At 38.5% G+C, this 17,087-nt stretch overlaps 1 protein-coding gene across 1 annotated transcript in view; it reads left to right on the top strand.

Annotated features, from left to right (window-relative positions):
* The window catches only part of LOC150089388 (ubiquitin-conjugating enzyme E2 R2-like), a 117,355-nt gene extending 100,786 nt beyond the window's left edge, over positions 1-16,569 (top strand). Inside the window, exon 5 of the mRNA XM_090389359.1 lies at positions 15,898-16,569. Coding sequence (XP_090245485.1) covers positions 15,898-16,117 — 220 coding nt within the window. The 3' untranslated portion in view covers positions 16,118-16,569. The remainder of the gene's footprint in view (positions 1-15,897) is intronic.
* The last annotated feature ends 518 nt before the right edge of the window (positions 16,570-17,087 follow it).

The following is a 17,087-nucleotide window of genomic DNA, read 5'->3' as shown; positions in this document are numbered from 1 at the left end:
TGTGCATATGTCTGTTCCGACATTCTCTGACAGAGAATATGGGAACGGACATATGCACAAATACCACCTTTGAGGCGAAAGGAATCATACAACGAATAATTTGGGCAACTGAGATGAACAGTGGTTGAATCAACCAATAACTGAGATTCTCTCAGAAAAAGTACATGGGGTTTGGGAGACTTTTTAAGGGGAAATGGACAATGTTGAGATTAGAACTGAGACCATGTAAATTTATGTCCTCATAAATTTACGTGGTCTCGGCAAGAGGAAGAATGCCATCCACATTCAGCTTACTGAATCCGTTCAGGGCCTTGTACACCTCAACTAGGCACCTGCAGGGTGATCTTAATCAGGTCATCCTGCAGTGCCTAGTCTCCAGAAATGGCAGTTTGTAGAACTGAAGCCTTTCTAGTTATGAGCTTCTTTTTGTTCCCTTTGCCAATCTGGTGAAGGGAGCAAAAAGTAGCCCTTCTTTGCACCTGTTCCAGCAAATCTACATCCTTTCTAAAGTAAGGCCTCCAGACCTGTATACAATACTCAAGTTGTGGCCTAACCTTGGTCTTGTACAATGGCATAATCACTTCCTTATACCAGCTTGCAAAGTTTCTGCATATCAGTTACAAAACCCCTTGAGCTGCCCTGTCAGCATATCTGCACTGCTCAGAGAATTTCACATCTAGCTGCACAATTATCCCCCAGGTCCATTTTCATTTTGTATAACCCTGGGTGTAGTACCACACAGTTAATAAGTTACTCTGGGGTTACTGCTACCCATATTCAGTACTTTGCATTTGTCAATGTTATGCTTCAGCTGCCATTTCTAAGCCCATTGACACAATTTTCCCAGATCTTTTTGCAGTAACTTACCCTGATTACTGTCATTAACCACCCTGCCAAGCTTTGTAGCATCTGCAGCCTTTTATATTAAGCCTGATATGCCTTCTTCAGTAACATTAATAAATATTGAAAACAATAATGGGCCCATCACTGAACCATTGGGGATTCCACTAGGAACATTAGTCCACGAAGGGAAGTTCCAATTCATAACCACTCTGTATTCTTCCACTTAACCATACCTTTATCCATAGGAGTAACTTGCCTGTAATGCTATATTGCTCTAGTTTATACAGCAGTCTTTTATGTGTAATTGTATCAAAAGCCTTCCAGAAATATAAGTATACGATATCAAAATTATTTTTTACATCCAGTTTCATGGTCACTGCATCATAGTAACATATCAGATTGGTTAGGCAAGACCACCCCTTGATCCTGTGACTGCAGTATAATTGCATTTCAGATTGTCCCATATTACTTTTTTTTTTACAAGTGGTTCCATTATTTTCCCTGGAACAGATGTTAAGCTGATACATTCGTACATCTCCTGTCCATAGGGACCTCCCTCAAATCCAAGGATGCTCTCATAACTATGGCCGAAGGTTTGTTTACCTCCTTTGCAGCCTCTCTTAATATGATTGGATAGATCTCATCAACCTGGGGGGGGGGGGGGGGGCAGTTGTGCTTGGGTTGATGGGATCTGTTTTAGGTTAGAGGCATGTGACGTAAGAAAGCGGAAGTATGAGCTTATATAGTATCAACCGGGGAAAAAAAAAAAAAAAATTTCACACATCCATTCCCTCTAAAAGTTTATCCAGTTCCTCCTAAGTTTGTTCCAGAAATGTATTACCTGCTGGCTAAAGGCAAATTTCCACACATCTATTCTACAACTGTCTTTCCTCAATTTGAATTTATGCCCCACCTGAAATTCGTAATCTCAAAAAGCAGAAGAATCCCATCAGAATTCAGTATGCTCAACCCATTCAAGGCCTTATACACCTCAATCAGATTACCTTGTAGGTGCCTAGTCTGCAGCCTGCAGTTTACAGAACTTAAGGCTTTCTTGGTAAGAGGACCCATTCATTTACTCACCAATCTTGTTGGTCTTCTCTGTACACCATCAAGCAACTCTGCATCCTTCCTAAAATGAGGCCTCTAGACCTGTACACAGTACTCAAAGCGTGGCCTCACCATTGCCTTATACAAAAGGATAATCACTTCCTTTCTCCTACTAGCAAAATTCCTGTCTATCGTTGACAATACCCCATGATCTGCTCTGGCAGCCTGTCTGCATTGCTCAAAGAACTTCATATCTGGCCGTACAATTAGTCCCAGGTCTTTTTCATTTTCTACTTCCCTAAGTGTAGTACCACACAGTTGGTACATTTCTCTGGGTTACTTCTGCCCATATGCAGTACTTTGCATTTGTTAATGATAAACTTCAGTTGCCACATCTCAGTCCATCTGCCCAACTTTTCTAGATCCTGTTGCAGTAGCACACTGCTATTACTGTTATTAACAACCCTGCAAACTTCAACATTTAGCCTGATATACCTTCATCAATATCATTGATGAAGGTATATCAGGTATATGAATATACAAAACAACAGTGGGTGAAACACCGAACCCTGGGGGGCACTACTAAGAACATTAATCCACGAAGAGCTGGATCCTCTGATTACCACTCTCCGTCTTCTCCCACTCGACCATCATTTTATCCCTTGTAGCAACTTGCCCTTAATACCATACTGCTCTAATTTGTACAGTAGTCTTCCATGCTCATCAGTATCAAAATCTTTCCTGAAATCCAAGTATATGAAATCAAAATTATTTTTTGCATCTAGTTCCTTTGTAACCCCATCAGAGTATCCAATCGAATTTGTCAGACAAGACTTTCCCTTAACAAACCCATGCTGTGTCTGAATTATTACTGCAGTCTTGTCTGGATGTTCCTTAACCAGTGACTCTATTATTTTCCCCAGAACAGAAGTTAAACTAACTGGTTTGTAATTACTCATGTCACCTCTTGATCCCCCTTTCTGAATTGAGGATACATTTACACATCTCCAGTCTGTGAGGACTTCTTCTGAGTCCTTTTTTATGTTCAGCTTCAACAATTCTTATCGCAGTTATCGCAAAAGTCATTTTGCTCCCCATTGGTGTTTGATTAACCTCTGACATCCCCTCCCCTAAAGAATTCCTCATCTGCGAATGTAGATGCAAAATACCTATTCAATTTATCAGCAACCTGAGCAGGGTCATCAACAGTTATCCCATTGACATCATGTTTTTCCAATGTATTTTAATCCTTTCCTTATACTGTTAAAATGTAAGCAAAGAAGTCTAGGCTGCTTTTCTTTGTATTCTTTGCAAGGGACCTCTCATGATGTGTGTTAGCTTGCCTAGTCTCCCGGGAGCCTCTGTAGCCAGGTGGGCAGGTGCAGTAGTGCATAGCACATGCTTCTTGATTAGACCAGGGTTCGAGCCCATAACCACCAAATACGGAGGATGCGGAAAGGTCAGGTAATGACCACCACATATGCCCAGAGCAACATGGCCTTAGTTGCTAATGCTCCTAAAAAAAAAAAAAAAAAAAGCTTAGTCTTCTTTGTGACTTGATTACCGACTAATTTATATCTACTATAGTCTTCTGAATCACATGATAATTTATATGTACCTCATCCCCTTTTCTTCTCTGCCACTTATCTCAATAGTTTATCTGATATCAATTGAGATCTAAGCCTTGAACCGAATGATTCCCATTTAGATCTAAGCCTTGAACCGAATGCTTCCTATTTCGAATTTGCTGTTGGAACATTATCAGTTGGTCCCACTGCAAAGAATTTAAAAACTGTCTGAGACCGCTGTAGTCAGCAGAAGCTGAGTATCTGAGAAAAGTGGTCTTCCTTTGCGAAAGCAGAAGCCTTTCCCTTTATCCTTGTCTTTAGCTATGTCTTTAATTAATTTCCACATTAGTATACTGTGTTTACTACCTCACATCGAATATTTTACCTGCAGATTCTTAATGCATGTAGAATAAGTAACCAGATCAAGGGTATTGCTTTCTCTTGTTGACTTTCTAACATGCTGCTGTAGAAAATTGTCATCTGAGAAATCTACAAAGTTCATTCTTTGTGTGACCAACCCACAAATTCCAGTCAACATCTGGAAAGTTAAAATCTCCCATTATAAGCCATTCTGATTTACTGGCTCACTCTATTTCTCTATATAGCTGTTTGGTGTACTCATCAGAGGCATTAGGCCTATAGCACACTCTTACTCTCACCTCAGTTTTCCCAGTCCTTATATCACACCAAATTTACTCAACATTGCATTGGCTTAGATAACTGAGAGCATAAGCCCTCCTTCTCCTCTCTTGTCTTATCTGTCTTTCCTTTATACATTATACTCCATATATTCAAATTCAGCATCACTTTTGTCAGAGTGATACCATTTTTCTGCTATCTTTACTATATCTGCATTTGATGACTTAATCAGCACTTCAAATTCATCAAGCATTATTTACAATGCTCTTAGCATTAGTGTATAATCACATGTTCTTACTCTTAGTTACCCTTACACAGCCTGTATATTCACTTGTTCCACGATGACTCACAGCAGGGTCTGAAATCCCCGACACCTTGCTTTCTAGGCTGCTACATTTTAAAATAGAGGCAGTACAAGAATCTCCTTCACCTCTGCTTGTGGCTACCCCCCCCCCCCCAAAGCCAGAAGTTTTCTGATACACCTACCACTGCCTTGATAACATCAGCAGATATTTTTGCACACTCTTCTGTTTAAGTGTATCCCATCCCTGTAAAAACAGTCTCCTGTGTTAACAAGCATAGACCACACTGCGAAAAATTCTACATGTGCCTTTCACATTCTATTAATGGCCAAATTGCTTGACAAGGCTCCTCAACATGTACTCCCTCCTATCATGTTTGGGCAGAATTCCAGACACTTTCAAGTTCAATCCTAACTCATGCCTTTTTACAAACATTGCTTTGTGCTTAAGCAGATCCTTGAATCTCCTACTCTTAATATCATTAATGCCTACAAGTATCACCTGCAACAGTATCACCTTTTATGCCCTTAAAAGATTATATCTGCTCTACAACATCATCTACTTTTGCTCCTGGCTGATATACCCTGGTGCTATTCCCCCTATCCTTCTTGTACATCATTCCCATTTCCCTGGCAATAGAGTTACCGACAATAACCACTTCCTGTCTCGTGGGACTACCTTGCCTTGGAGATTGCCGCTGTGTTGCCTGATGCACAAGTGTGAGCTCTGTTGAGTTGGACAGCTGAGAGCTTGATCCCCCCACATTTTAATTTCTTCACGGTCATCTACCCTACTCTGCAAATTCTCATAAATGCCCATCAGAACACTTAGTTGTCACCTAATTTCTGCATCAAACACACAAAGACATACCCCTTGGTTGTATGAAGTTTTACATTATACCTTATGCTATCAAGTTATAGATATATGTTATGCTATACCGTTACGATAGCAGTTTTAAATTCCTTATTAAAAAGTAAAATTTCTTAGCTAAAAACAAAAGAATATATGCCTAACAAATGATTAGAACCCTCAAGCTACTTACCGGCCATGGCGCCATAAGAGGAAAAGTCCATGGATTCGGATTGAGTGACACCCCCCCGTCTGCCACTGCGGTCTACGCGAGACATGGGGGCACTTGATGTACGACTGCCCACTGTATGAGGATCTCCGCTGCCGATTTATAACCACCACCCAAATAATGCTACGAGACCAGGAATATCTGATACTAACTGAAAAGGATACCTATAGTGCCATCACTCAATATGCGCAAGACCTTTCACAAGAAGGCGGACTCTCCCGCATCCACCACCGCAACAGCGAAATTCTTAGCAACAACCATGAAATGAATCCTATGACAGCAAAAAAAAAAATAATAAATAAATAATAATAATAAAAATAAACCCATGATAAGAGGATCACACGAACCGGACCTGACCCACGAAAGTGCACACCAGACATGGACACCCTCTGGACGGGTCACAGCCTCACGAGTGACTTTCTACTCAGCTGGATTCCAACCAGCCCAATGTGACCACAGAGCTTTCTGCATATGCCAGCCATAATGGCAATCGGTGCCGGCGCTTTTGCTGGACCCATCTTTCTTTTCCCCTCCCTCGGCGGTGGGGGAGGAGGCTGGAGGCTGCCCCTCCTGCCTCCTCCCCTACTCGCTAACCCTGATTTTCTCCTGGTGGGGCATGGGCATGCCCCACTGACTTTTAATGGGGTCATCTTCTCTATTGACCCCATTTCTTCTGTCTTTCTCCCCCCCCCACCAGTCTCCTCTCCCTCTCTATCTGCTTGCCAGCGTGTACCCCACAGGTCAAAATTTAATAGTTCCAAATTAAGTTCACTCACATTTCGGTCTTTCAATCTAGCGATCAACCCACGCAAACGTTTTTAGGTCCTAGCCACTGAAATCTCAGGAAACTAGGTGGCAGAACCTGCCAGAGTAAACTACAACTACTGGGTACCTGGTCTGCCTCCACAGGGCGAAGTGTGGGCAACGTCGGGCCTCAGCAGGGGTCTGGCGGCTAAATGGCCAGAAGATCAACAGTACACAACATCACACACCTCAAGATCCATATACTTTTAAATCTCTGGCCTTTACAGTGAACTGTATCACACCACAATGTAAACTATGCGGAGATGGGGGAAACCCCTGGTGCCGTTCGACCAAGGGGTATGTCTTTGTGTGTTTCATACAACTTCATACAACCAAGGGGTATGTCTTTGTGTGTTTGATGCAGAAATTAGGTGACAACTAAGTGTTCTGATGGGCATTTATGAGAAATTCCTAAACACACTTTACACTTTACTTTGTGCAGATTGAGATCCATATTGCTCCGTATCACGGTTGATACACAGAGGATGCCCACAGGGTTCCGTTCTGGGCCCTCTTCTTTGGGATGTCGTCCTAGACGGCTTCCTAAATCTCAGCCTTGGAAATGTCACATCCCAGGCTTATGCAGACGATCTTATTCTGATGCTTGCTGAAGACTCCCGAGCACAATTAGAGAACTCCGCAAATAGAGCAGTCACTATCCTGCAAGACTGGGCTGACAACAACAAACTCACAATTTCTCCAACCAAGACATGTTCAGTCCTACTCAGGGGCACCCTAGATATTGGGAGGCCTCCCCAAATCAAAGTCCAGAGGAAAACCGTCAAACTCGCAACGGAATTAAAACATTTGGGAGTCATGCTCGATAGGAATCTATCCTTCACACCACATCTGACATACATCAGGAATAAAATCAGAAACTATTCTGCACTCTTTGCAAGAGTCACCCGTAAGGACTGGGGCTTGAGGAAAAGGACCCTCGCCCTCTTCTACATGACAGTATTCCTGCCAGCCATTTCATACGCCTCTGGAGTCTGGTACCACAAAGTGACCACCGCGGTCAACAGGAGAAAACTTGAGACGATACAAAGATATACCCTGCTAACGATCTCCAGAGTTGCAGGACGGTGAGTACTCATGTGCTGCAGGTCCTTGCGAGTGCCCCCCCCCGGGACCTGGAAATAGTTCGTCATGGAATCCTCCACCATCTCAGCAAAGGAAAAACATCCACCTGCCTGAACTACATGATTGACTTAGCTAATGACCCCAAAATAGAAAATAAGTGACTCACACTGCATCTCCAACAGATCTGGCAAACCCACTGGGAAAATTCAATCAAAGGTGAAATCACCCGGAAATTCGTGTCGACAATTCAGACAGTATATCCAAAATATCCCCACTGGCTCTCTCCAGGACTCCTGGTCACATACCTACTCACCAGACATGATGCATTCAGACACAAGTTATCAGGCTTCCAACTCAGTGACACTCCTCTCTGCCACTGTGGCCAAACAGAAACATGGGAGCACCTCATGTATCACTGTCACCTGTATCAAGATCTTCACTGTGCCGGCTCATCACTGAAATTCGATTCACACTGCAAAACCAGGAACACCCCATCCTAGAAGAAGAAGACAGCTACAAAGCGCTACCTCCATAGCCAGGTGGGAAGGAGCAGTAGTACGTAGTACACGCTTCTTGATTAGACCGGGGTTCGAGCCCATCACCACCAAATACGGAGGATGCGGAAAGGTCAGGGAATGACCACCGCACATCCTGGAGCAGTATGGCCTTAGTTGCTAATGCTCCTAAAAACCAAAAAACAAACAAACAACAAACAAAGCGTTAACAAAATTCGCTCGTATCCTCTTCAGCAGAAGACAGACCTTCCCCAGCCGCAACCACCGCAATGAAGAGAATGCAAGTACCCATCACAGCTGCCCATAATCTGAAAAAAAAAATTTGACACCACTAAGAACCACCAAAACAAATCAAACCCTCAGGGATCCGGCTTCATAGCAGACCAAAATAAAATCACAAGTGCACATCCAAACTGACTGGACTAAATAACCTCGTATGGGATCCTAACCAATGAATGGCTACAAAATAAACTGGACTTTTGGAAACCTCGGATGGGACAATGTCCCAGAAATTACATTCCACCAACTGAAGAAATTACAGAGCCTCTCTGCACACTAACCTTATTGGCAATCTGACCCGGCGCCCTTGCCTGGCCCACTTTTCTTCCCTTTCCCTGGCTGGGGGGGAGGTGATGGTCCTTCTGTCTCCTTGCCACCCACACTTTACCTTCTGGTGGGGCATGGGCATGCCCACTAAATCTTGGAGTCACCTCCCTCCCTATCGACTCCATTCCTCTGTCTGTCACCCCCCAGTCTTCAGTCTCCCTCCCAGTCTACCTGCACGCAAGAGAAAGCCCCACACATCCAAACTTCATTACAGCCAAATTAGATTCGTCCACAATTTTCAGCCTCACAATTCTAGCACAACCACCACGCGATCACCTCTCAAATTTTTTATTCTTACTTAGTTATTTTTATATTTTATTTTTTAGGTCCTAACCACTGAAATCTCAGGAAACTAGGTGGCAGGACCTGCCAGAGTACTTATTTAAAATATTGGTGTACCTGGTCTGCCTCCACAGGGCGAAGTGTGGGCAACGTCTGGCCTCAGCAGAGGCCTGCCAGCTAAATAGCCAGAAGAACAACGATACACAACGCTACTCATGTACAATATCCATACACTTTTAAATCTCTGGTCTTTACAGCGTACTGCATCACACGACAATGTAAACTACGCGGAGATGGGGGAAACCCCTGGTACCGTTTGACCCCAAACACACTTTACACTGTGCAGATTGAGAGAGTAGGGTGGATGGTTGGTCTGAACAATGCCATGTTTAATTTAAAAAAATGTCTTTACCACAAATGCGGAATGTGTGGGGTATTTTCATTCAACCAGCTGCCTTTCTCTCGAAATTGCAGTCTTATCCAAGAAATGTGCTTCGATAGCCTTTGAAGTAACTGTACATAGGACACAGCATTGACTATCCCCCCCCCCCAACTTCAGATTCAGTTGGATTCAGGCACACACACACACAGTTTGTCAAAAAAATATGATCGGCATTGTCTTGATTGTTGTCTTGACTTTTTGGGCATTGGTGATGATTTTGAAGTCTTTACACAGCGACATTCTTCATTGCTTCTGATCATCCTTGAGGCTGTGTGGCATTTTTGAACTCACTGAACGTGACCACAACAACATGAGTCTAGGAACTTGGTGTGAGAAACGGTGCTATTTTTCAGTTACATAATTACACCAAAAACATAGCAGAACAAGTTTGCAGATAACTTGCACATTCATTTGGTAGCACAGCAAACCACAATAACAAACAAAAAAAAATTATACTACAATCTGTTGTCACAGTATTGAAATGCACTTTTATAATATATACAGATGTTACAAGAACATAAAATGTGTGACTGCCATAATATTTCACACTTCAGAAAAAGCCAATGACATCGGATTCAAGCACACAAAATACATACAAGAAACTATTAAATATAAAGAAACTTTTTATGTTCCTTAGTATAATCACATGAAAGTCCAATTAATTCAACAGTTCTGTATTGAATTTGTGTTCAGGTCTAAAAGAAAGAGGACAGATATTCCAATCTAATTTGTAAGTGATATTTAGAAACATTTAGGGAATTGGATTATATCTAGCTAGTTACTAATAGAATGAAGTACAGAGTGCAACAGAAAGCATGGTATTGTGACTTTGCATGTGACTTGACATCCTTGAGGCTGTGTATGCCTACATTCACTAGGCATAGTGTAGTCACATGCAAAAGTCAGATATTGTAATGCAGAATCTTATAATTTTGCTTCCTGCCATTTAGTACCAATCACCAGTGGAACATTGACCTGTGAGGTCTCGACTTGCACTGAATCATTTGTGAAGTTGGACTCAATGAAAGTTTTGTCATCAGTTTAAAACCCACAATACTCCTTATAATTTCAAGGCACATTTGTTCCACATAAGCATCCTCTGACTTCTCAAGAAAATGTAAGCCGAGTTACTGATGCAATAATTTGTAGGCCACGCAGATCAGTTAGACGGCATGCTGCAGCACTTCACATATTGGATTGAAGTGGTAGAGCAATATTACACCAAAGTTCCATCCATACAAGATTTCCATCCAGGAATGATGGGGGGGGGGGAATGTTTTTTTTATTTTCTCAAGTGTCAAAGCCAATGGCTTCCTTGCATATATGGCTAATACTATTGTATTAAAATCGGAGTTGTGTAGTGATTATCAGAATAAAGCAATTTGAACTGCTCACAGTTCTGTAGGCAAATTTCGGAGTTGAAAAATTAATACCTAAATCCTAAGTGAAGTGACAATGTCTGATAAGACTCATCACCATTCAAGGTTTCTAAATAAACAGGATTGTCATCATTTTGTATAAGAAAATCAAAATAAAAGCTCATCATCACTCAGCTAAATTAACCATATTGTATTGTATTTCATCTTTTGGTGTGATCAGACCCTACGTTTTTCATAATTACTGAAATGAGAATGTAACAGTTATGGCAGAATGTACCACACTATGATTGAAACTTATCTGGCTCCTGAATTACATCATTTTGGCAATCAGAATATTTGGTTTCACCAAGATAGAGCCACAACATAAGATTCCATAAAAACTCTAGCCTACACAGCTAGAGTTTTTATGGAATCATCACAAGTTTTGTAACTATTGAGGCTTTTCATTGAGTCTTCAATTTTGAGACTTCTTGGCTTACATGCTTCTATTCCCCAACAGATGCTGCAGGTGGGAATTTCTGTTGTCCATGTGTGGCAAAGTGTATACAGCTTAAGAAGTTTAGGCTGGCTTACAAAATTTTCCATCAATTTTAGTATATTATATTAAAAGAATATGATTTTTTTTTTTTTTTTTTGTCAGTACAGTAATTTCATAATTTATGAACACAGCACACTAAAGTAGTGTCTAAAGTTCATAAAATTGGGGATAGTTTTTCCCATGGAGTTAATGGTATAATGAGATGTGTTCCAAAAAAAAAAGTATTCAGTGCCAAAAATGACAATCGGGATAACTGTGAAATTTATGTAAGATATATGTCCTAACAATAATATTTAAAACTTTTTTTTAATAATAAAATGTTAAAATGCCACAAACACGTCTTCATTGCAGTACACAGACATGGTTACCTCAAATTGTGGTTTGACTGACCTCTTTGCACTTTATATAGCAGCAATAAAATTATCAAAAATTTTAATCGAAACATGAAATGACTGAATGGAATAGCAGTTTCCCCAGGCATTAATTTAAACCAGAGTTCGGCAAACTTTTTCTGTAAAGGGCCAGATAGTATATGTTTTAGGCTTTGCAGGCCAAGAGGCAAAATCGAGGATATTATGTAATCTCTTATTATATACTTATATAATAAGAGAGAAAAGAAATTTCCACAAATTTTTATTGACGAAATTCAAAATATAATTATAATAATTGAGTACAATTTTTTGGAATACATGTCTACTTTGGAAGGCATTTATAGAATTTTATTAGATACTTCTCTTGATATTTGCCTTTTAGCATGCCATTACATTGTAGATTAATCACTTCCGAATGAAGGTTAGGTGGAAGCTCCTCAATTGAACAGTTAAAGTGTGAAATTAGCCATGGACAATACGTAACCAAATGAGCATGGCTGTGTTCCAATAAAACTATTCATGGAAACTGAAATTTGAATTTCATAAAATTTTCACTTTGTCATGAAATATTATTCTTCTTTTGATTTTTTTTTCAACCATTTAAAAATGTAAAAACCATCCTTAGCTCGCGGGCCATACAAAAACAGACAAAGGGCCAAATTTGAAATCAGAAATCAAAACAGAAATCATTTTATCTAACAGGAGATACTATTGATAATTTGCACTTAAAGTGCAAATTATCAATTGTCTTATAGTATTGTCTTACAGATTTGATCTGTAAGACAATACACTTTACAAAGAAATTACTATAAATGGCATACCATATTTAATTGCATGTACATTGTATGTTAAATCAGGGGTTCCCAACTTTTTTGTACTTTTATTATATTTATTCTTTATATATATTATTGTATAAATTCCCTTTTGACCGCTCTTTCCATTATAGACCCCATTGAGAAACTTTGAGTTAAATTTTTAAATGTTTTTATGTAAAATCTGAAAATATTTCATTTCTACTCATATAAAAGTTCTTAAGATCAGGATATGAGTTCATAAACCGAATGTCCAGGGTCAAAAATTTTGATAGTATCATCAAAAGTTTGTAATTTGGATGTTTATAAGCTGGGAGCTCACTGTATGGTCACAGATAATACACAAATGTTAGGAAACAAAACTCCAGTATCCGTTTAATATGTGGCCTTTTAACATGTGACCTTCACATAAAAAGTGAATGTGTCTGTACTTTTTGCCACACCCAATATAATATTATATATAAGGATAAAATACGTATAATACAGGAAGTACTTCTACTCACACACGCACACGGTGGCGCCTCTGTAGCCAGGTGGGCAGGAGCAACAGTGCGTAGCACACGCTTCTTGATTAGACCAGGGTTTGAGCCCATGCCCACTAAATACGGAGGATGTGGAAAGGTCAGGGAATGACCACCACATATCCCCGGAGCAATATGGCCTTAGTTGCTAATGCTGCTAAAATCCAAAACATATTGCCTGGCTGCATAAGAGTAGCCATTAATAGAAAATGAGTGCACATCAAACTGGAATACTTGTGTGTTTAAGCAAAAGGTTCTTTCTGAAAAAAGAGGCCACATTGTTGACAGCAGAAATTTGTGGTGAGATTGGCCAATGTGAGAAATAGATATCACATACTGCCAGGAACAAGAAGAGGCAAACAAGCACACTGTTTAAGAAGTCTCAGCCAGATGATAAGAATAATTTATGTACTTTACCTCCAAAGTAATAATTCAACATTCAGTTTCTATCATCCTGTTTCTTACAATAAGTCTTATTTTAGTTTACCCTTAACTTTATTTTATAGCTTAATTTTACTCGACTATTTGACTCATACTCATCATGTTCTATTTTTATTCTCAGTCCCAGGATCAGATATATAATTACTTATTGCCATTAGTGCACACAACTAGGCAATATGAATTAGGCATTTCTCAGATTGTGTAGTTAAACTTCATAACTGGGTTGTCGCTCGTTATATCACTGGAGTACCCACCTGTCCACCGATGAGAGGCCAACAAGCTTTTAAATGGCACTGTCTGGGTGGTGGTATCTGCCGAGAATAAGTAACATTCCTCTCTCTCTCTACTGGGGAAGCATTCACAGTATGAGATGTAAAAAAAATGATGCCATTTCATCTGCTTTGGTGAGATTCTACGAACTAAATATGTTTTGAACTAACTTGTTCATCTAGTAAATTTCCCATAGTCTTAGATTTTTAGCACTAAACCCTTTTTAGTACTACCCTAAAATTAGATTAAAATATTCATAATTGTGCTGGGCTGTTGTTTCCTACATGGGTGGTAGACCTTGACAGTTTGGGGAAATGCAAAGGTCAGCTGGATAGTTACCAACAGAGGAGGGAAATGAATAGGTCAGGGGTTGGCAAACTTTTCTGAGGGAAGAGTCATTTTTGATCTAAAAAAAAAAAAATTCTGAAGAGCCACACCTCAGTGGGGGGAGGGAGGAGTTTTTTAAGAAATGGAGTGGAAGGTTGTTTTATTAAAAAAATATATTTTTTGAAGTATTATTTATTAGTGCTGAAAAGAGCGCAACAAACATCCAATTAGGTACAAATTAGTGACTTTTGCTGCTGAACTTCTTGAGCAAGTCTCTCAACATCAGGCGAGTATGCAGTAATTTTCATCTTTAAACATCCTGAGAGACTTGCATTGTTTTTAGACGGTTTCTTGATTTATTTTTAATATAGTTCATGTTTGAAAATATTTGCTCGCAGAAATACGTCAAACCGCGTGTCCGGTAATTACAAGGGCAGCCTTCTGCCTCTCCAAATCTTCAATTTCAGTTTTAAGGCATTTTAGTCTTGCACTCCACGTCCTTGATTTTTAAGTCCTCTAACTCCATTTCAAATTGAGTTGACATTTTAAAAATAATGGCAATTTTAATGTCATCTTATTTCACTTGTTTAATAATACCACATCACTGATTTAAAAAGTCAAATAATATATAATATGAATTCTCGTACCTATCACAAACACTATGTACACTCAAATATTATTTTGTTCCTGTTTTAACTATTTTTTATTCGTCACCGCTGCAATGATTAATCTTAAACACCTTGCAGTACATGTGCTTTGCTCGTGATACGCAGACAAACTAAACTGACAGGTGTTTATGGCTTGAACTGAAACTAATGCTATATTCACGTCGCTGCACCCCACGATTATTGTACACATGGTCAAAAGGTTAGAGCTGCATTGCAGCTTGCAAGCCACAGGTTGCCGACCTCTGGCATAGGTTGTCTATTTCCTTTTTATTATTTGTTATTTGTTTTATTAATTATTATTTGTTTTATTTTTATTTTTTTTTTTTTTGGCTGGTGCAGCATAAGCCTTAGGCTTCCTTGTACCATATGACCATTACTAATACTAATATTTCACATTATACTCAGTTCACTTTGTTCAAAGTGAACTAAGCATTTAAAATTATAGTTTTTTTTTTTTTTTTTGTCAAAGAATTGGCTGGCAGATGAAACATCTTACATGTAGCATCTACTGAGATTGGTGTCAACTTCTGTGCTTTGAGTAGACCAGTGGTTTTCAACCGGAGCGCCGCAACAACATTCCAGGGGTGCCACGTGATTTGGGTTTAAGTTACTTAAACTTATTATTATTTTTTAATTTATATGTTTATTTCATTATAAAATGGTGTACAGTATCTTTTAATTTTGTGGTGATCTATAATTTACGTTTACTTAGTACTTCTATATAAAGAATAAAATTATATACTGTATATATATAATTTGTATTATGAAATGTAATTTTTATAATTATATTATTGTAATAAATATCATATAACATATATTTTTTTAATATTATATATATATTCACACGGATATATACAGAGAGAGAATCGGATCAGACAGGCAGAAAATTGAGTAGGGGTGCCGCAAAATAAAATAAAGGGGTGCTGTTATTAAAAAAAGGTTGAAAACCACTGGAGTAGACCATTGTTAATACCTAAAATTCATTTAATTGTTGAATTTTATATATAAAAAATTGTCATTATTTTATAATATTATTAACAGTGATCTTTATTATTAATTTTTATGAATTATACAAAACAAGAAAATGTTTTATTTATTTAATGAAGGTATTTTAATTTTTGTCAAGGTTAAAACTTTTCACTCCTGTATGGTGATGTCATGAAATGCTAAATAGACTGCATGTATTGTTTAAATATTTAGAAAATGACAATTCAATATAAGTAACCATGGCTCACCTCTCTCCCCTATCATTTACTGGTAATTATTTTAGCTACTTAACAATGTGTTTATTTCTGTATTAATTTACAAAGGGGTGGTTTTGAATTTGAATGCCTAATTTTTTTTTTTTTTTTTTTTAGGAAACAAGTTATGGTAAGTAGATTAGAGGCAGAGAAAGACAATGTGGTGGTGCCTACAACTTTAGAAGAATATTGTATTAAACACAGAGTTAAACCTACTGAAACAGAAGCAGATATGACTGACTTCTATGATGATGATTTTGGTGATGATATGGAAGATGAAGAAGATGAGGAAGATGATTATAATGATGATGAAGATTCTGGAAATGGTGAATTGTGATGTAGTAGCTTTTTAAAAAGCTATGAACATTTTTAGACACATGTATATTTTATCTGACCTCTGGTTCATTGCTTGCAAGTGACACGCTTAGGTTGAGGCTTTATCAGGACAAGATCTAAAGGGTGAAAGGTAATAACTGAGCAGATGATTGCATTTTTTTCTTTGCTGAAAGTGCTGTAGTGTTCATAAAAGCAGAGGGTCATGGAACACTATATTATGATGTAAGTGCTCTTTACAGAAGAGGATATTTTGTAAATTATTGCTTTTTTGCCACAGTTATGGCAGAGGGATATTTTTAATGTTAAAAGTTTTGAATCTACACTCTACCCCTCCCTCTTTCCCTCCCTCCCATTTTAGTATGTGGTGCAATTTGTTGTGAATAGTCTTCCTGATTTTTAGTCTACTTTTTGTTTTATAGTGAGTCTGCTGTCCATAAAAATCATGTTTTTTGTTGTTAAATTCTGTACATTAAAAAAGCCTAATAAAGTGCATTACAATTTTTTGTTAGAAATTTAATTTCACTAGCTGCAAATTCAACAAAGTGAAAATAAGTATTGTCATTTAACCCCCAGCAGACAAATGCAAAAGTCATGTCAGAAAGCTAGCTATTGATGTATATCATTCAGTATTTCTGGGGGAAAAAAGCAAGAAATAGTTTAAAATGTTGCACTTTATGATAATTTTATTCTGACAGTATATTGGATAATAAGAAAAAACAATACAGAGTGATCAAGAATTCATGCAACCCAGATTAAACAGTTTACTTTTTGGAGTAACATTGACAGCATAAGTACAAGCATGGTAGCAGTATAGTTTTTTTTTTTGTTGTTTGTTTTTTTTTTTTTTTTTTTTATTTGCTGAAAGTGCTGTAGTGTTTATAAAAACAGGATCGTGGAACACTATATTGTGATGCAAGTGTTTTTTTTAAATTGGCCACCATTTCCGTGAATGTATGCACATACAGTATTCT

This window comes from Mastigoproctus giganteus, chromosome 2, assembly GCF_048544385.1.
Source record: "Mastigoproctus giganteus isolate SK-2022 chromosome 2, ASM4854438v1, whole genome shotgun sequence".
In the NCBI taxonomy this organism is placed as follows: domain Eukaryota; kingdom Metazoa; phylum Arthropoda; class Arachnida; order Uropygi; family Thelyphonidae; genus Mastigoproctus; species Mastigoproctus giganteus.
The sequence above is the reverse complement of the archived record's forward strand: the minus strand, read 5'-3'. Positions and strand labels throughout refer to the sequence as shown.